This window comes from Mercenaria mercenaria, chromosome 19, assembly GCF_021730395.1.
Source record: "Mercenaria mercenaria strain notata chromosome 19, MADL_Memer_1, whole genome shotgun sequence".
Taxonomy (NCBI): Eukaryota; Metazoa; Mollusca; class Bivalvia; order Venerida; family Veneridae; genus Mercenaria; species Mercenaria mercenaria.
The window spans coordinates 11,113,186-11,135,195 of NC_069379.1; the positions used below are offsets into that span (position 1 = coordinate 11,113,186).

At 36.4% G+C, this 22,010-nt stretch overlaps 1 protein-coding gene across 1 annotated transcript; it reads left to right on the forward strand.

The window, feature by feature from the left end:
- The first annotated feature begins 483 nt into the window (after positions 1–483).
- On the forward strand, positions 484–20,907 carry LOC123542416 (coadhesin-like). The gene is made up of 17 exons (XM_045328276.2): positions 484–609; positions 1,059–1,109; positions 1,858–2,028; positions 2,841–2,919; positions 3,721–3,827; positions 4,428–4,506; positions 5,336–5,448; positions 5,577–5,756; positions 6,971–7,165; positions 10,483–10,665; positions 11,468–11,641; positions 12,012–12,097; positions 12,585–12,673; positions 14,364–14,543; positions 15,094–15,182; positions 16,607–16,764; positions 20,669–20,907. The coding sequence occupies exons 1-17, from the start codon at positions 588–590 to the stop codon at positions 20,828–20,830; spliced, it is 2,118 nt and encodes a 705-aa protein (XP_045184211.2). The 5' UTR covers positions 484–587; the 3' UTR covers positions 20,831–20,907.
- The last annotated feature ends 1,103 nt before the right edge of the window (positions 20,908–22,010 follow it).

The window sequence follows — 22,010 nt, forward strand, 5'->3', positions numbered from 1 at the left end:
AGTGTTAAAATGTGGTATTTATCTACAGGTGGCCGTTACTCTCAGTTTTAAATACATAGAATTATGATCGCAAATGAAATTCTTTGAATACAGGTTGTCATTGTTTAACGACGGTCCTTAGCATAGTATTGACTGCACCATCGGGTTGTACGTGCAAATGCTATTACAAGTGTTGACCATATTTGGACTAGAGATAGACGGACAATTACAACTGGTTTAGACCAGTTGTCAGTAGTGTAAGCGGACAATTTATTTCTTTTTGAATTGCATTTCGAGGGAAATCGAAAGTGTTCCTCCAAATTGCCCCGTCCTCGCAGGTACATAAATAAAACGTGAGCAACGCATGTCATTTTTGTTCTTTATTTAAATTTATACACATGATGAACAAAGTTTCCGAGTACAGTACAACCCAACTTTTATCATTCTTAACCATGATTTCTCATGTATAAATGCGATCTCACTAAGTCATATAAACTCGAGTAACTTGAAATAACTTGCCGAGCTGGGCTAGCCATGATCACATTAGGTCTTATCTTGCTTTCCGTGTCTGTATTTAGCAACTTGGCAGATAGGATCTTTCGAGCGGAATGGCCTTGTTCGAAGGTATATGTAAGTACAATTTCAAATATTATTAAATATTTGTAAAATAAATGTTTCTTAATCGTTTGTATTGATTGTAACATCAAGAAGAAGAACAAGAAAAAGTTTTTGCTTTTTTTTCAGTAAAATGTTGTAAGACTTCAATACTTAGAATCCGACTCTTATAAAGTATTTCTTTTCCTGTCTTAACTGATCTATACTCACTTATTTAAATGAGTTCAAATGACTGTTGATTTATCGTTTCCGTGAGAGCCTTTCGTCAATATTTTGCTTTCAATATAACAATTTTGATGTGAGAACTCCGAGGTTGGTCATAGGACCTTTGTTTGTTTTTCAAGTAACTCCAGTGGTTTCAATTTATAGTTAAAACGATTCTTATGGGGTATTTTCAGAAATTGACCAAACTGCAATTTTAATCCATGCATGCTCTTTATGTTCTTAAACGCTGTTTATTTAAGGTCTAGCCATTTTGATTCACATTGGAGGTGTGGTAGAGGCAGCACATACAGGTAAGTATATTACTTAGATCATAATAAAACATACGTGCAACTAACGCCAAAACAGTACAAGAGAAAAAAATACCATTTTTAAAAATTTGTACAAAAGTGTATGGATAAAATAACGTTTTAGATTAATACTAACGTCAGTAGATGCCAGGGGACTTGTTGAATGATGAAGCCCGAGGCGACCAGGTCAGTAACACTGGATTTGTGGCCTCTGCAAATATTGATACAAGCAAAAAACGTCATTTCGTTTTTTTTTTATAGATTTGTTTTAGACAAGTACAATTGTGTAATATATAATAGAAGGTTGAGAAATTGTTAAAACTTACTTAAGATGAACTATGTAACTGTGCAAATCGTATACATGTTAACGTATTTGCAGAAAGTCGGCTATTAAGTGACAGAATCTTGCGGAGGTATTGCGAGGTGATTTTTTCTCGAATGGTTACTTTAACAGTTCATAGGCTTATAAAGCTTCCTGTCCAATCCTTTATTGTATATTTGTAATCATGTTGTAAATATTGCAAAACAAAATATGTTTAAACCAACAGTTCATAGGCAGAAAGTTCGAAAGAATTATGTACTTGCAAGAAGAATCGTATGAATACAAATAAATTTGTTGTTAGCATTAGTGAAAAGTCCTGATATATATAAAGAGTAATAATAAATTCATCACTTTGTTTTAAATCCGTCATATTTGTTTATTGCATGCGCCTATTGAATATTCGATTTTTTTCTGAACTAAAATCAAAAGTGGATGGAAACTGGGGCGCATGGACGAATTACAGTGACTGCTCTCACACGTGCGGATTTGGTACACAGTCTAGATGGCGCTATTGTAACAACCCTAGACCCAGTCACCATGGCCATTATTGTCAGGGAGAACATCACGAGACTCGACCATGTCACATAAAACCATGTCCAAGTGAGTTATCTTTTCATTTTTTTTAAATTAAGTTTTATGTTTTTTACAAAATCTAACGAAAAAATTATGATTTTATGCCACCAGTCTTAAATTAAACATATGAAACTGTCTGAACGCAATCGTCTGGCATAAATGTAGCCTATAAGGGGCATGCTGCACTTTGTATTTCTTCATTAATTTTAGTGCATTCGAACGCCACACTTTGGGAAGTTTTGGACAGCTGGATATAGTTAATATCTCTAAAGTACTTTTTGCATTTTATGTTAAGTGGAACGCAGTAAGTTCCGCTAATCTTTGTCAATCATGACTGTAAGGATATTTGTTTGCAAGAGAACTTTCAAATTGTATAGAATAATATGGGATCTCCGTGGCCGTGTTAGTAAGATTGCTCACTTCGAAATTTCGAATCACTTACCCCTCACTATTGTAAAACGCACTCGGGGAGAAGACTTTATCCAGGTAAGGGAGCAATCCAGCTTGCTTATTGAATGGCGATGGAACAACCCATGCTTGTCAGTGCCTGAAATAATTAATAAAAGGAGCAATACACTCCGTTCCAAAAGAAAGTGTGCACTTAGTTTTCTGTTATTTTTTCTCGGTTATTTTCATGAAAACGTATAATGTTTGGTACCAAAATTTAAATCAGTTCGTAAACAAATTGGTGTGCATTTTAGATTTTGAGTTATACCTGAGAGTTAGTGTATGAAAAAAAATGAAACAAAAACGTCGGGGAATTTTTTGAAATATTTAAACTTAAAAAAGTGCAAACTTTCTTTTGGAACTGAGTATATTTCATTCAATATCTGTTTCAGTCAATGGTGTTTGGGGGCATTGGACAGCCTATCAGGCGTGTTCAGTAACATGCGGAACTGGTACGAAATCTAGATATAGGTAAGTCGCAAAAGCTTCGAACATCTAATTTGTTGCTATTTAGAACAATTTTGTAATTGACCAATCGGTAGGTGGTATTCTAAGACAAATTCAGTACTATTGTTTAAACTTTAGGCGAGAATGAAAACGTGATAGGTAATTTACAATTAGTGCATGGATTTGTTTCATTGTGTTATATTTTGAATAAATGCACTTTTTCATAGTATTATTGTTACATAACATTAGGACCAGGCAAAATATATACTGTACTGTGTCTCTGACTTCTATACCACTACCGACGTATTTTCAAACCCGAGTAAAGTTGTAAACCACAGATCGGAGACTAAGAACAGGGAATCATAGGACCTCAGACTTACTATCTTTAGGTATTGGACAGTTAATGTCACTCGGATATTTCCGTGAGATTACGTATTCTCGCTAGTCAATTCGGTATTTTCCGTACGATATATAACTCAACGCGCACGTAACTTCCATAAAGCCTGGAAAATGACGAATTCGCGTCCGAAAAAAAAAACCGTTTATACGTTAATTGCCCATTATCATCACGGTTCAATTATCGGAAATCTTATTGTCACATTCGTTTTGCTTAGGGAGCAAACTTGTGACATCTCGATTGCTTTTGTATTGTAAATATTGAGCTATCCCAGACAGTGTTACGCGCACCTATTGATGAAGTACTTCACGTACTCCAGCGCCTCGACCAGTCGGCCTTGTGGAATGAAAACAAAGCCTCGAGGTTAGAGTTGCTAACTAATTAAAAGTGTTTTTGGAATTTAAATTTTGTAAAATGTAAATTTTCAGGTATTGTAATTCGCCACATCCGGCTTACGGTGGTCTCGATTGTAAAGGTGACAGCTTTCAAACGCTATCATGTTCCACGAACTCGTGTCCAGGTCAAGTTGGCGTTGGTAAGTAATTACTGAGTAAAAACCTGTACACGCTCACTTACATCTTGATTAATATGCATGAAAGTGTCCATAAGGCTTTTAGAAACCAGTGGAACTGGTTATCAAACTATTTATTAACCGCCCCGATAGCCTAGAGGTAGAGCGTCCGTTTCGAGTGCAGGAGGTCGTGGGTTCAATCCCTGGCCGCGTCATACCAAAGACGTGAAAAATGGTAGTTTATTTGTTTGTTTTGGGCTTAACACTGTTTTTCAACAGTATTTGGTTACACGGCGAGCAGTTAACCTAACCAGTGTTTCTGGATTCTGCACCATACAGTACAAACCCGTTCTCCGCAAGTTACTGCCAACTTCCCAACATGCATCAGGATAGGAGGATTAATGATTTCAAAGTCAATTTCTTTTATCAAATTGTCACGAAGAACATACGCCTCGCCCGAGGATCGAACTCGCGACCCCGCGATCCGTAGATCAGCGCTCTTCCTATTGAGCAAAGCGGACGGGCAATAGTCTTTTTTTTTTTTTGAAAAGCAACCCACTATCTAAATAAATTCTCAAACTATGAAGGCAAACATATACCCTTACATTTTATATCATGTTTTAGTTAACGGTGGTTGGGGAGAATGGTCAGCACTGTCTACATGCACTCATTCTTGTGGCGGAGGAACACAAACAAGCTACAGGTATTTCCTTCTCTGTTTTTGTAAAACAATATTTTTAAGTGTGATGTAATGTGACACTATTTCTTAATGATACGATGACAATAAAAACGGTCAATGGCAAAAATGCATCAAAATATAACACTGAACTATTTCTTCAATAATTTTGCGTAGGTATTTTTGTGACAGTATGAATTCAAGATGAGTCATATGACAGTTTAGATGAGATAAAATAATGTAAATCAACCCACTTTAAAACGTGAAGTATGAATTTTGTTAAAAATTGATCTGTATTCAGACCCTATGTTTTCTTCCTATAAGATAACACTCGGGGCTATTCAAACTTTGTATAATTATGCCCCTTCCCTTCTTAAAACATAAGTCATCTGAGCTAAGAGGAATGTTGCTGAAATAGTAAAAGCGTGAAAGCAGAAATTTAGAAAAATATTGCGAAAGATTTATTAAAGAGATTATGCAGTCGGTAGTCATAAGTATAGAATACTCACTTGGTATTTCACTATCGAGCATGATCAAATGTAGATGACTATAAACGCATCAAACTTTAGCTAAGTATACCAAATTTTACACAAAATCACACTCCGTTTTAGATTTCGGACGTGTAGCTTCCGGTTAAATTGTACATATTAGAAACAGACCGTGATCGAGTGACGTAAGTTCCATTTATACTTTAATTCCTTCTTCACTGTTACCATGGTTACCACATCGGTCATTTGTTGCCGTGAATGTATTAATAGCTTGATCTGGTTTAAGTTTAATTATGATGCAGAGATACAGAAATCAAAAGAGAAAAAGAACAATAGTTACAATATATATGAAAATGTTTTACATTTAGGTGGTGTGATAAACCGAGGCCATCTGGCGGCGGCCATGACTGTCCCGGAAGTGACGTTACGACACAAATATGCAATACGCAGCAATGTCCTTGCCATGGATCTTCATGTCCAGGTATAAGTCAACATTGATATTTGTTCTAAAGAATACGGCTTATTTCATTAATTTACATGGAGTACAAGATACTCTAGTTACCTCCCGTCACGTGATGTCATGATGTTGTTTTTTTTTACAATTTACAGTGGATGGTGACTGGGGACAATGGACCGGGTACCAGGCGTGTTCTAGGACATGTGGAACTGGGACCCAGACACGATATCGATACTGTAACTCTCCACATCCGGCTCACGGTGGTAAAGACTGTGTGGGGAACTCTTATGACACACAGAACTGTTATTTGATGGCCTGTCCCGGATCTACAGGTACCAAATTCATTATGTATATGTTTATGAGCTTATTTATGGTTGACACCGGTAACCATTCGGGCGACGTCTACTGAAGACTGTTAGTAATTTTTTATTTAGAGGGTTGTCAAAAAAAAAACACTTCAGTGCCTGAAGCCTGACTTTTTTGGCGTGCCAGATATTATATAGCTTCCAGTATTAGTTATTTTAGCTGAAGGAGTAGGGGATCAAACTATAACCCCTGTTTTCTCAGTCAGACAGTGTTACTAGTTGACAGCAGTTAAAGTTGACCAGTCTAAAACCTCAGACATATCATTAATTGTTTCGGAGTGCAAATTTGAATTTGACCAATAAAAAAGCTCCATTATGAAACTTAGAAATTCCTGAATCTTCAGTTTTATGTTTTTGGATATTGCTTTCATGCATCTTTATGGACAAAAATAAAATAAAACTTCACAACACATTTGCCGCCATTTTGGATTATTCCGACCGCTATCAACCTCTGTTTTCTTGTTAACCAGACGCGTTTCCAACGACTTTAACTAAGCTGGCAAAAGCCATTTGGCAAACAATCAAATACCTTCAATGGTTCCTCTATGATCCTTATAGTATATCTCTCGATTGAACTGGTATTTTACTAAAGATAAGTAACGTTGAACTATAAATGACAAAATTATACAGGAACTTTGTTGTTGTGCATCTTTGAAACGTCATAACTCCATTCTGTTTATGGGCGTTAATTTTCGGAGCTTTGTTCAAACACGCGACTATAAGTAAGAGAGCTACAAGAAATTCGTTTTGTTTTTTATTGTGTAATTTGTAAAATATCTAATAATATGATTACCAGTTGGTTATAGATGCTGTTCGAAACATACGTCTGTCTAACAACTGTATAGGCGGTTACTCATCAGAGCCTCGTTACCGCCAAAACGGTTACCTTCGAACCGGATATTATATTTGCATCTCCAACCACTAGTAGATTATAATATTTTAGCATCTAAGATATCCACACATCATATTTTTTAGAAAGTTGCAACATAATATTAAAACCTTCCGTCAGAGATCAGTGTGCCACAATGTGTGCGGGGCGAAGTTTACAAACGCACCTCGTGTATATGATTCTATTGTTGCAAGTTGTTTCACAACCCATTTGCTGTTGTTACTCTTTACGAAATAAAATATTTATCAACAAATCTTAAAAGGCTAATATATATATTTTATCATCTTCCAAGTTGTGAATGGAGGATGGAGTCTATGGAGTACATATGGGACTTGTTCTAAATCATGTGGAACTGGTTCCCAATCAAGGTACCGTGTTTGCGACAACCCGAAACCAAGTCAAGACGGAAGTCCATGTGTAGGTGTATCCCAGCAAACAATCGCATGCCACACGGAAGCGTGTTCTTGCTCGGGAGCCAGCTGCCCAGGTAAATGCTAAGTTACTGGCAATATGTGAGTTCCATTTGAACTATTATTCTGGAAAATTATGTATGCTCTTGTTCACAAGTTGTAATCAATTGACGTTCATTAATCTTAACTCTAGTTTAACATTGCAAATAGATATTAGCTTAGCTTTTAATGTAATTGACTGTTAATAACACTCGGCAATGTCCGTATGATTACGTTTTGTTTCCGGAAGGCAATTCGGCGTTCTTCGGACGTAAGCGTAGCTCAAAGCGCTCATTGCCTTCCATAAAATCTAGAGACTGCCGGAATTGTATAGGGTGAACACAAAATCACTACCTTAAGTCTTGGAATTTAATCTAAAGGATGTTGTATACCTTGTCATCAAGTTTAATTGTAGCAATTCGTTGTACATTGTGTTCATAAATATTCAAGCTGTTTGTTTCTGTCCCTTCAAGTAAATTTTTTGTCCAGGTTTAAAGAAAATGACCTTCAAAGGGATTTTTATATTTCACAGGAAAAAAATATGGATATTTAGAGCTTTTAGGTGGTTTCGGTTTTCTTATAAGTAAAACCACTGGCACAAGATCAGAAAGAAAATGCCTCCGTACGTGTTATACCCTACCCCTAGGTATTCTATAAGAACCATGGTCGTGAACGGGAAAATATACTAACCCATTTCAATCGCGTATTTCATACCTAAAACACGCAGTTCAGTAAATGTGTACTATTGATATTAAACAAGCGGTAATTTATCTTCCGTTGTGTACCGGTCACATTTCTTCAATACTTCTTATCTTAGAAAAACAACGTGTAGTTTACAGTTTTTTCAAAGGTACACAAAAAACTTGCTTGAACTTCCCTGGTGAAGTTCCGCTCTAGATTACAGACACACTCTGATTGGCTGATGTGGAAATGAATGTCAGTCGTCATTTTACTACACGTGAACGCTAAAATGTTTATATGCAGCATAAATGTGCAAAATGAATTAAATAAACAGAATAGATGTATACCAATGTATGATCTCAAATTCAAAATCATATACAAGATGAATTTCATTCATCATTTCGAGTCTTATCGTAAAACTGTGAATATATTGCATTCTGTTTTTGTTTGTTTACATTTCGTTTAACATGTGCACACTGCTGTGACCTCTAGACCGGATGTTCATTAGGGGAGTTCACGCAAGTTTTTTCTGTAAAGTTGACTTATGCATAAAATATATGGAGCATCTCTGCAATATGGAGTATTGAGACAATGTGACTAGTGCACGATGGAAGATAAATTATCGCTTGTTAGTCCCCTACTGGTTGAAAACCAGTTTCGGGGACTATAGGAATGCACTTTTCCGTCATTCCGTCTGTCCGTCCGTCCGTCTGTCCGTCCGTCCGTCCGTCCGCAATGTCGTGTCCGGTCCATAACTCTGTCATCCATGAAGGGATTTTAATATTACTTGGCACACATGTTCCCCATGATGAGACGACGTGTCATGCGCAAAACCCGGACCCCTAGCTCAAAGGTCAAGGTCACAATTGGAGGTCAAAGGTCAACAGGGTTTTTTTCCTGTCCGGTCCACAACTCTCCCATCCTTGAAGGGATTTTAGTATTACTTGGCACAAATGTTCCCCATGATGAGATGATGTGTCATGCGCAAATCCCGGACCCCTAGCTCAAAGGTCAAGGTCACAATTGGAGGTCAAAGGTCAACAGGGCTTTTTTCCTGTCCGGTCCATAACTCTCCCATCCATGAAGAGATTTTAATATTACTTGGCACAAATGTTCCCCATGAGGAGACGACGTGTCATGCGCAAAACCTGGACCCCTAGCTTAAAGGTCAAGGTCACAATTGGAGGTCAAAGGTGAACAAGGCTTTTTTCCTGTCCGGTCCATAACTCTCCCATCTATGAAGGGATTTTAATATTACTTGGCAGAAATGTACCTCATAATAAGACGATGTGTCATGCACAATTTTCAGACCCCTAGCTCAAAGGTCAAGGTCACACTAAACAGTCAAATGTTAACATAGCATGAACAGGGTCTGTTTCGTGTCCGGTCCATAACTCTGACATTCATTAAGGGATTTTAATATCACTTAGCACAAGTGTTCCCCATGATGAGACGACGTGTCATGCGCAAATCCCGGACCCCTAGCTCAAAGGTCAAGGTCACAATTGGGGGTCAAAGGTCAACAGAGTTTTTTTCCTGTCCCGTCCATAACTGTGCCATCCATGAAGGGATTTTAATATTACTTGGCACAAATGTTTCCCATGATGAGACGACGTGTCATGCGCAACACCCAGTACCCTAGCTTAAAGGTCAAGGTCACACTTTGAGATCAAAGGTCAAGAGGATTTTTTTCCTGTCCGGTCTATAACTTTGTCATGCAAAGCAGGATTTAGATATCAGTTGGCACAAATATTCCCTGGATGAGACAACATGTCATGCGCAAGAACCAGGTCCCTAGGTCTAAGGTCAAGGTCATATTTAGAGGTCAAAGGTCAAATTCAAGAATGACTTTGTACGGAACATTTCTTCTTCATGCATGGAGGGATTTTGATGTAACTTGGAACAAATGTTCACCACCATGAGGCACCCTTGTTTTTAGAATTACGTCCCTTTGTTTTTACTATAAATAGATTTTATTGTAACTTTTTTATTACTGGCGGTAGAGAAAAATCGAGACCACTTTTCTGTGGTACAGCATGCATGTTACATCCAACTTTTAGGTGTATTTTGACCTATCTCTACCTGGTAAAGGGTTTCTTGTGGACTTATATTATATAGATTTTTTTTTTTTTTTTTTTAAAGATTAATTTCCCTTTGTTGTTACTATAAATAACTTACATGATAACATTTTTATAATCAGCCAAAAAAATTCAATATGAAAACAACTGTGGGTTTTTATATATGCACATTTTAATCCAAGTGTGTTGTTATAACATATTGTATATGTAGTACAATATTGTTTATACATCATTGACAGATATCAGTTCATTATGTTATACTGCAGTAGAGAAAATTAGGTGCCTTCCAGTAGGGGACTTTGTATTGCATGGCAATACTTCATTCACTTGTTTAATATCAATAGTACACATTTACTGAACTGCGTGTTTTAGGTATGAAATACGCGATTGAAATGGGTTAGTATATTTTCCCGTTCACGACCATGGTTCTTATAGAATACCTAGGGGTAGGGTATAATACGTACGGAGGCATTTTCTTTCTGATCTGGTGCTAGTGAGTAAAACTCTTTATGGTTGATAATTTTATTAGCATTTTACAAGAAGTTCGAGGAATGATGGTTAACATTTTGTAAATCTTGTTTCTGTTATTATTGAAGTAAATGGTGGATGGGGACACTGGTTGCCGTTTTCATCTTGTTCCCACACGTGCGGAACTGGTACAAAATCAAGATGGCGCTACTGCAACAACCCGAGACCAAGTCATGGTGGGCAGCCGTGCCATGGCACCCAGACAGATACACAATCTTGTCATCTTGCCGATTGTGTTGGTCCATCTCCAGGTATCTTCGCTATACATACGACTTATATAAAACAGTTTTTTTTGTCTAGGAACCAACAGTCTATAAAACAAACGAATGAACTATAGTTAAAAATACAAACATGTTTTACTACATTATATAGATATCAAATCAGACTGAAGAATCTTGGGATTCTTGACAAAGATCGCGACGATTTTATGAATTTGCGATCAAGTTCCCGTCTATCCAATAAATCGCTTTTAAAACTATCAACGTTGCTTACTTATTTTCAGTTATCAAAGTTGCTAGTGGTCCCTTCAAAAAGACACGAGTTTATAAATTACATACGTTTTAATTGTTTTGAACATCCTCTTATTCTCTTGTTCCGTTCCGCTATGTATTCCCTGTGCCATCGTCTGTATTTTTATTGAACGTTTTTCGCCCAGTAACAATTATCTATAGCCTGTTTACTTCCGGTTTATGTATTCTTATAATGGTTTTTATGCCCCCGAAGGGAGGCATATTAGTTTTCAACTGTCCGTCCGTTCGTTCTTAAGTTAGTTCGTCACAACGGTAACTTTTTGCATGAAGGCACTTAACTCGCAAACCACTGCACCCAGGACCTTCAAACTTCACATGCTGATAGTAGTTATTGAGTACACGACCCCTACTGACTTTGGGGTCACCAGGTCAAAGGTCAAGGTCACCAGATCAGAGGTCAGGGTGCTACGGGGGCATTTGTTACCATTAGTGACAGCTCTTGTTTTTTTGCATTTACTTAAAATACATTTTATTGTGTATCTACTCCAATTAAGAATGTTTCTTATCCCATCTATGATTTTAGTTGATGGAGGCTGGACCTCTTGGACCTCCTGGGACAAGTGCACACAGACCTGCGGCTCAGCAACGCACTCCAGGCACCGTAGCTGCACGAACCCGCCACCTGCCCATGGTGGAGACAGCTGTTCTGGTGCTTCAACACAAACGCAAAGCTGTCACCTCCAGGATTGTCCTGCAAGTAAGTTTTTGGACAGTTTGTAAAAAATTGGTAAGTGTAAAATGGAGCTTTTCGAAAACCTTTTTCCGATTGTCTGTCTTTATCGTGTGTTTCAAACATAGTTAAGTTTTAAGTGAATTGATTATTTCAAGGTCCATTAATAACATTTATAAAGAAGATTAAATTCATGGTAACACATTCAACGCTTATAAAAATCATTATTACAAAACTCCATTTATAAATCGCAATGCTGGTCAATAGTCAAAACTATTGACTCAATGTCCGAATGACAGAGGGCAGTTGTTTTGACTATTACATGTAGCTGACAAGCCATCAAATAAGTATATGATGTGAAAATGTCATAAGACTAAGTCATTCCTTAAAATTCTAGATGCATGCGGAACATCACTTGTATCTAGCACGTCCACTAAGATTGTTGGGGGAAAACAAGCACAACATGGTCAGTTTCCGTGGCAGGTAAGAATTACTTCCTTCTGCTTCTACTGTTGAGCAATGTTATAATGAGTGTAGTGTTTGGATATGTTATGAACAAAACGATATTTCTATGGCAATTATTTTTATTGATATGTTTCTGTGCAGATAGAGTATTTGTTTTCAATATGCTATTCACGTTTACGCCGGGTATCTCTGAATATTTCGTTTTGTTGTATTTCTTTCATTCAAGCAGGAATGCAGTGTTTTATTCCATACCTCATAACTTCATTTCAACGCCATATAACATGTACAGTATTAGTGCGTCGTAAAACCCAAATCTAGCGTTGCAAATCCTTTTTTTTTCTGTTATACATCATTATAGACCATTAGTTTTGAATTATAATCCAGTTGCAATGACAAATATCAAAATAAATTCATCAGTGCACGTCATCTTATAAAAAGGACAACAGGAAAGGAAAAAAAAGTCAGCAAAATTAAATGTTTAAACTGTAATTGTCATACCATACAGATATCCCTACGTTACTATGGTGAACATATATGTGGCGGGACATTGATCAGTGACCAGTGGGTTCTAACCGCAGCACACTGCTTTGAAGAGTACGTATGAACCCATTTGCTTTGCCTTTTATAACTAATATATCTACACTAAATTGGATAACATTCGCCATTTGTGTCCGCGATTACCTACCACTAGTTCGATTCACGAAATATAGACGTGACTCTAAGATAGTATTATATCCAATATATTTTATCATTATCTTTCATGAATCCAGGTCCATTGTTTGTGCTCAGTTTTCGGACTTTGGGCAACAGTTTTGACTATTGACCGAAAGTCCAATCAAAAATGGTATACTGTTACATAACTCATTGTAGAAATCGCCGGTCAATAGTTTGTGCAATGTTTCTAGACCTCTGGCGATAGTTTCGACTATTTACCCACAATCCCAGGCCCATTTCACGAAAGTTCATAAGTTTAATCTTAATTGAGCCGCGCCATGAGAAAACCAACAAAGTGGCTTTGCGACCAGCATGGATCCAGACCAGCCTGCGCATCCGCACAGTCTGGTCAGGATCCATGCTGTTCGCTTTCAAAGCCTATTACAATTAGAGAAACCGTTAGTGAACAGCATGGATCCTCACCAGACTGTGCGGATGCGCAGGCTGGTCTGGATATATGCTGGTCACAAAGCCACTATGTTGGTTTTCTCACGGCACGGCTCATTTATTTTCTAAGTATGAAATTTCAAAACACATTTGTTTCATGATATAACTTGTATCCTTTTAACAAAGTGTAATTAATTCATTATAGGACAATTCTATCTTATTTTTGTTTGGCTCAGAATAGCAGAATAATTAAGGTGAATCTCATTGAAAGATGCATGTTTCTTTGTTCTAATTTTGTCCTAAGTAGGCCGTTTATTATTACATGAGTCATTATATAAAACGTTGGTACATACTCCTCATAAAATAAACAAACGTGTTTGTAAGCATGATCGGTTCCAAACTGAAGGGGATCCATGCTCCAAAATAATGACAAAATACAATACAAATCGCATATCCGTAGCCCTGACCAACCTATAAACCGGGCCAGTCTATTTTATAAGTACAACAACAATGTTGACCCATTTAAACGAGGAGACTGTAATTTTTGCTATGTTTTTGGACCTCGGGCAATAGTTTTGACTATTGACTGGCAAGCCATTGAATGAGAGTAAATCATTACATGAGTAATTATATAAATCGCCGGTCGATAGCGTTTTCAGACATCGCTTGATTCCTTATATGTGTCGCTGTTACATGCTTATTTGGCTAAAATGTCAAAACACTAACTAAAGAGGTTAATGGCAACCAAACTGACATAGACAGAGTTGAAATATTTTTGTGAAGTTCCAACAGAAGAGTAGTTAAGAGTTATTGTGAGTGTTATTTTAATTTGTTGACTACCTTAAAACAAAGATAAGCCCAATTTTCTTGTGTTTATTCGATGTTAAATCTCTTATTTTACTGTTAAAACAAATTTTAGTGGAGCAGTGATCTGGTGATTTAAGGTGTCGGCGGCTCAACCCGTGGCTCTTGGGTTCAAAACCCACGACCACGCCTTTTCATATAACACAAGTACTGATTTTTCCAGAAAGCAGACCATGTTTCAGATGAGCTTGAAGTTTTCTTGACAGGCGAGCTAAAATAAATTTAGTGTTAACTAAACTAAATTTTAACAAATTGAGATTTCAGTATGTGTATTGTGTATTCCAAAAAATTCATTTATCTGTTAAATATTTACAATTAGCCTTGGAACAACAGCAAGCCAGTGGTCAGTGGGCGTTGGTCTGCAAGATCAGAACCACGTGTACGGAAGTAATGTTGTGCACGTAAGTCACGTGTATGTCAATGAGCAGCACAATTCGAAACTTGAAAAGAACGACATCGCCCTGTTAAAATTGAGCAAGAAGTTAGACATAACCGGAAAGTACGTGCATTAGAATATTACCAATTGTTAATCCGAAAAAAAAGATCATCTATTATTTCACATGTTTACAAACGAGTACAGGTTTTCCTAGTTCTAGAGCAGTACACGCCCAATATGCCAGGTGCGTATATTGTTAGATATCTAAAGTTAAATATATCCGATATTTGCGCCAATAGTATATAAAGAAGAAAATATATATATTTTGATAAAACAGATCTACATTTTGTACAATGAAAACTGCGTGGTAGTGAAAAATGCGACACAAAAAAGTTGCATATATTTTTATAGATAAAGTTTAAGCGAAATTAGCGAATTATTGATTGCATTTAGTAGGGCTTTATAAACATATAACTGAAATGAAGCTTATCACTTGCCACATACTAATATGAATATTTTAGGCATGTTGCCTTGTTTATTTTGTATTTTAGACATGTTCACATTTTCTTTTTGCATTTTAGACGGTTTTCCCCTTTTTCTGTATATATTTTAGGCATGTTCGCCTTATCTGTTTATATTTTAGGCATTTTCACCTTTGCTTTTTATATATTAGATATGTTCGACCTGCTTGTTTACCTCAGTCTCAGGATGCGTTCGATTCGGACACTTGTGTGGCTTCAGGATGGGGAGCAACATACTATGGTGAGCAAATAATGATTTTATGTACTTATTGTTAAACGTTTTGACAGTTTGAAAGAAAAAAAGAATGTTTTGCCATAATGATTACGCATTGATGACGACACTGGAACTCATTTAGATTTTTTCCTGTTCCTTTAAGTAGACTATTGCATGAACGATTTGTTATAGATAATCTTACAGAAAGCTGAACAAATCAGGGTTATATCACAGAATTCCATCTCATCATTGATAACTTGTCCTGGTATACCTACCAGGTTGGGTTTAAAAAGAAGCTGGACGTGAGAGGGCAGATGTCTAGTGCTATGAACCACAGTTCAACAACGCAAGCCAATGCAAGAAACAATCTAATGTCTGAATTGATGTATAAGAAGACGACGAAGAAGAAGTAAATGTGTTTATTAAAGAGACTGTGATATATACAGTATAGCAAAACATATAAATAACAAAACTATAATCATCCGGTCCCATGGACCTATAAGTCACTATCAAAATACAATAGTAATAATACAGTAATAATATAATAGTAAATAACATATACACAAAATTACACGGACAAAATGTAGACAAAAAGGACGTAACAAACAGATGAAGGAATACAATGGGGCACCGCCTTGGAATACTTGATGGCAAAAATATCACCAGAGGGTTTGAAGTGCATTATTGTGATCAAATCCTCGCTCTCTATCACCATAATGTGCCAAAATGTCAGGAAGGTGTCGATAAAAATAATACCCTAAATATAAATTCTTAACAAGTGTAACACAAAATTTCTCTTTTAAATAATTATAAAAACGCATGTTGCCTTTGTATAGGACTGCTGAAAAGAGTTATAAAACTTGACGAAATAAACCAGATCTGATAATAGCCATTTTACTTTGAGAACAACACGACAGTAATGATGTCTACCGCTTATTTAATTATATACAGCCGCAGCTTTCTGAAGAGCTGAGCACCATACATGCAATGGATCTTAAAATAGCCTTTTTCAAAACGTGTTTTGAAACGTTTAACTATTTCATAAATTGTAATTTGAAAATAATATTGCTGTGAGTGATAAGGTATCGACTACTTAAATAGTTATACGATACAAAGGTTGTTTAAAAGGTCTGATAAGGAGTGTTATCTAATACATCAACGCCAGACATGAGATTCTCTCATAGAAAAGACAAAAATCAAAGATAGGTAGCAACTCACATAGAGTGCAGTTCCGGACATTGTATATAAATGTATCAATTTTGCGTATTTATGCGCCAAAAACATATAACGAGCATTGGAGACAAAGCACTGAGCAGACGTTACAAAAACACAGTCGGTCACATCATTGGGATGGTCGGTGATGAAAGTTTAAAACGGTTAAATATCCCTAAATTAATTCCTCATTATACTAAAAGCGTTATGAAATATATCATTATATTGAATGTATATAGATGAAGATGGTAACGCGCCTGGAACCAGATACCTGATGTATGTCAACCTGGACACAATAACTAACTACCGATGCAAGACCCTGATGGGATGGAACAGTGTCTACGACACAAATCTGTGTGCCGGGGCAGTACGAGGGGGAGGAAAGGACACATGCCAGGTAATTGTGAATATACTCTTATATACAAGGAAATTTTCATTAACACAGTTTTATGCCCTGGCATTGCTCTCTTAATTTAATGTTCATTGATAGATACTTCTGATATCAAACGAAAACTTGTTAACGCAGTAACTTTAATTTCAATAGCGACATGTTTTAAATGTCGATCTTATTGCACATTTTGTTACTGAATATAGCATGTTTTCTAAAGTCACTGTCATCACACACATGAAGGGGTGTTTGTGTCACAGTATAGAACTTGAACATTTAAACGGGGAGAAGGTATGTAGGCGTCGGGTTACTCATTCAGTCGAGCATCCATCTAATCGGGGAGAAGGTGTGTAGACGGTCGGGTAGCTCAGTCAGTCGAGCATCGAAACGGAATTCTGTGGCCTCGAGTTCGAGCCCGGTCTGGCTGCCACAGGGTGAGAATAATTTGCCATCAGACTGGGACTCGAACCCGGGACCTCGGAATACTGTTCCGATTCTCTACCGAATGAGCTACCCGACCGCCTACACACTCGCTCTCCATTTAGATATTCAGGTTCTATACCGTGACATTTGTCTTCTTAGGACCTAATGTTTAAAACAGACCAGTGCCAGAGCTACGACTGATTATTTGTTAATAAATGAAACAGTGTTATTGGTAGTACGGATTATCTTTCCCTGTATTGGCATTTTCATCACATATGAGCCGCGCCGTGGGAAAACCAACATAGTGGCTTTGCGACCGCGCAGTCTGGTCAGGATCCATGCTGTTCGCTTTCAAAGCCTATTTCAATTAGAGAAACCGTGAGTGAACAGCGCGGTTGTCCATGCTGGTCGCAAACCTACTATGTTGATTTTCTCATGGCGCGGCTCATATCATTTACATAAATCAACGGTTTATCTGTTATACCCCAGTCACACATACGGCGCGGATAGCTACCCGCGCCGTATGTGTGACTGGGATATTAACCAGTTAAGCGGTTAATCGCTCGAATGTCCAATTATCGATTAGTAAATTCTGTAACCGATTTATCATGTTTTTCCGTAGGAAAGAAAACAAAACATAATGACCTTTTTTTGCAATTTTCTGAATAACCGGTCATAATTTCAAATCATAATTGTGACAAAAACGAAGCAACCATTCTACTTATTAGTAATAGTTATCAATCATAACGGACATCGGACATTATGCTATGAATTTTGCCCAAATTTCAGTGCCATTTCATGGCTTCAATAGCTGATAATTTTATATAATGGCTTCAAATACGCGTAAATGAGTTATATACCTATCAAACTGTCACAAAAATAATTCTATTTCATATTCGTTGTCTTGAAATTTGAGCAGTTTGTGACTGAGGGTCATATTTTTTGAAAAATGTAAAGTGTGTATCTTTAGTGAAATAAGCATTTAAGGTATGTCTATTATAAAGTGTTTTAAAACAGAAAATAAATTTTTACTATGCAAATTATCAGTTTTATTAACATATTTAGAAATAAATGAAAAGCAAAAAACAAAAGTGGAACAAAATTCTTGGCCACACATCTGTACTTCAGTTTTTTCCACCTGAGTGCTCATGATAACTGATGCATTGATCATAGCCTATTGTTTGTTTTCTATACATCTATTGCTATACTGTATATTGACCGGGCATTATAGGCAGGGTTATATATTGCATACATGAAGTGTTTTACATACATTGGCGTAGCTGACCTTTTAAGTTATAGCGGAGGGGTGTAGGAGACTGCCTGGGTCACTGTGGATTCAGGTGTGCCTGGGTTTTAAGCATTTTATGACACATTTGGACATATTCTAGATGCATCGTTTTCTCTTCTCAAGGTCCCTTAGTATTGCATTTTTAGTGTGGTTGTTTTTTTAGTTTCCGAAATTATCTGTAAGCACAGTCCTATTGTGCTTAAATAATGGCGGTTATGCCACAGAGTCATGCACATTTAGCCTATATTTTTAATGCCTAGCAATTATTTAAATGTTTTCTGTAACTCTAATGCAAAAAAATATAAAACAACATAATAATACAATGTAGTAATGAAATACCGCCTGATCCAATATATCAATGGAACAGAACTTCACTAGCTAGTATCAACATTAATGTCGATATTCCTTTAGGGTCGTTACTAATACTTCGGTCGGCTTCGGAATAAGTTTCAGTTCAGACGTGTGGGTGAATTTGTGTTAATTCTAGGGGTGTCAGTGTTAGTTCTGGAGGCGTCAGTGTTAGTTCTTGGGGCGTCAGTGTTAGTTCTAAAGGCGTTAGTGTTAGTTCTGGGGTGTCAGTGTTAGTTCTGAAAGCGTCAGAGTTAGTTCTGGTGGCGTCAGTGTTAGTTCTGAAGGCACCCGGGTCAGTTCAGGAGTCGGTGTCTGGTGTAGTTCTGTTAGAGTTGAGGATGCTGGATTCAGTGCTTCTTTGGTTAATTAAATCAAAGGTTGTTCTTAAAATGCATTCTAGGTGTGCCATAATTGGGTAAAAAGGCATTTGCATCACAGTGGCACTGTTTCCATAGAAGTTCGTCTATATCTCCTTTTCATGTTTAGGTTGAAGACATATACATCTAGTTATATATGTCTAAGAAACTTGCTTGGTTCATTTTTTGCTACAGACGCAGTTGCCTAAATCCTCATGACACTCAGTTGACGGACTTCGATTGTCAGGAGACAGCAGACCTGATTGAAAAATTCATAAGATGTACATATCAGGATCAGTCTGCTTTCAAGCTTCACGTTCTATGTCCCCTTTTTATTTATTATTGTGTTTTCTATGCTTGAAATATTTACCAAAACGAATAAGGCTGTAGATATATAAGATTTAGGAAACACATGCAATAAGTGTCAAAATATTTTACGTAAAATTCATTTGCTGACACCCTGTATGTATTTTTTTTCAATTTTTAACATCCCTCCCCCCCTGTGACCAAGTACCATTTTTGAAACATACATACATGATAATCATTTACAAAGGCGTGTGAAATATTTTGTTGCGTCACTGGGGGGAAAGATGTTTAAAACATGCAAATGATTAATGTTCATATTTCAATGAAATGAAAATGAGAAATGTCTACAAAAATCATCTTTTTTGTTAACAAACTTGTAAAATTCATTAGAATATATCAAGAAATGGTCTTTAACTATCTTTATTATGCTATTTCAGAAGTCTATAGCCCTAGGTCAGTTTTTACTTAATTTGGTAGGCAATCTGAATGGGATAATGTCCGAGGCCCTTTTAAAGCTCCCCGAGGTGCGAAAGTTTTCAGTTTACAATAGTCAGTGTAAAAGAGAGTCAGCCATCAATAAAGAGAAAAAATGCACTGTGGGAATCAAATGATCAGAATAATCTCTAAACCAAAGTTATATTTTGAAAAACATGAAAAAATCCTACCATGATAAGACATTAAATTTAAACATAGCCTAAAATATGACTAATGAAAATTGTTAAATTAGTATATAATTGACAATAATCATATATATCCTGTAATTACAAACACTAAAGAAAATAACAAGTCTTAGTTTCTTGACGTGTTCCAGATAATCACAAGGTGATTGTGATTGAAATCTAAGTAGTTCTAGGATACATCTGTTTCGTTATATGATAGGCTATATTTTAGATTTACAGCGAAAATTGCTTCAATATTATCCCCATATTATTCATAAATTTATTTTGATATTTTTAGATATTATTATGATTATGTCATTCCCCACAGTGAAATGTAGCATATTCTTTCTGTAACTGGCTAATCGTTCGAAAGTTGTAACGGTTTACTGGTTATGATGACGTCACTAGTTAAAAATAGTTTCATCACTTCCTCAGTAATCACGTGACTGGAGAGTTTCCCATTTAAGTGCCTGGCCAAATGTAATAGTTCTTCTACACTATTACACTAATTGACATTACATGTTTTGTAGGGTGACTCTGGCGGTCCGCTAGTGTGCCAGAAGCATGGGGTATGGGAAATTGCCGGTGTGACAAGTTGGGGAGACGAGTGCGGCAAAAGTATGAGTCCCGGGGTGTACACCAGGGTGTCCTCATACCTAACATGGATACAGCAAAAGATGAATAATGGCTAAAATAGATTGTCTCTAATCAGCTGAGTGATTTTGATGTCCAATGTAAGGCAACTATGAAAATAAATAGCACAAGAAAACATGAGTTCTTTACTTCTTATAATGTTCATTTCTCCTTATACATTAAAATTATTTTTAGGAAAATGATAACTCTTTCTATCCTGTATGATAGTTAGCCAAACCGATTAGGTCGGCTGGAAGCGAATATGGTTCAATATTAAAAGGCGGCGGATTCGAGTTCCTGGCGGAGCGAATGTACCTCATAACGCCCTGTCTCCACCTTTTGATATTGTCGAGTTTCCATTTACGAAGAATGAATTCTCGTACTACTGATTAATTTCTTATGTTTTGGTTTTTAGACATGTGTAGCATTTTGTAAGTACATATTCAAATTGAATGGTATGCAATGGTATTGAAATTTGCACCTTAGTTTGCAAATGTTGTATCATACATAAAACACAGAAATACAGAAAATAAACCTGATAGATATGTAACTCATGTAACTTAAGAAAACTTTCAAGTCAAGTTTTCACAGATTTTTCCTTTCCGCACCTAAATATCGAAAAGCATTTTTTTTTTAAATGTCCCGGTCAAAATAGGAAATAATTTCACCGAAACTCATTGATTTATTTTATTAGAAACAATATACTTATTGCCATTTTCCGCATTTACAACCATCTATCCCTTTGTCATAAAATGACCATTATTTTGATTCAAATTTACTTGTGGTTACTATGAATACAACGATTCTTACAGTTTTATTCTAATAGATTTTAATTGGTTTTGTTAAAGAAAGTAGTAAGTTCTACTAGCTTGCAGTGTATGTTTTTTTTCTGAACACATAGGTCGTAAATATACTTCAGATAAAATGGGTTGTCCAGTATTGTATTTGTAGCAAGCGAACCCAACAGCAATACTTTTTTTATTTACGCAAATAAATACAATGAAGCCTACACAGCCGCGTTTTTTTTCCACTGTTTTGTTTGTCAATAATGTTCATATAAAAGTGCTTGCAATTATGGAGTTACAGTTTTAAAATATCCTTGTTCCTTTTTTTCATCTTGGCGTTTGAATTAATGTCAAGCTGTTTTCACAGTTTGGATTAAGTATTTGATAATTATCTTTACACTGAGTTTGATACATGTATTCAGAAAATAACAGGCTGCTTCCTTTACTTTTTTTT

Bases quoted from the DNA above. Each gene is read 5' to 3' on its own strand.
- LOC123542416 (XM_045328276.2), top strand. From the start codon at position 588: ATGGCCTTGTTCGAAGGTATAT. The intron at 2,029-2,840 runs GTGAGTTATCTT...TATCTGTTTCAG, and splicing joins TCACATAAAACCATGTCCAA to TCAATGGTGTTTGGGGGCAT. The intron at 3,828-4,427 runs GTAAGTAATTAC...ATCATGTTTTAG, and splicing joins TCCAGGTCAAGTTGGCGTTG to TTAACGGTGGTTGGGGAGAA.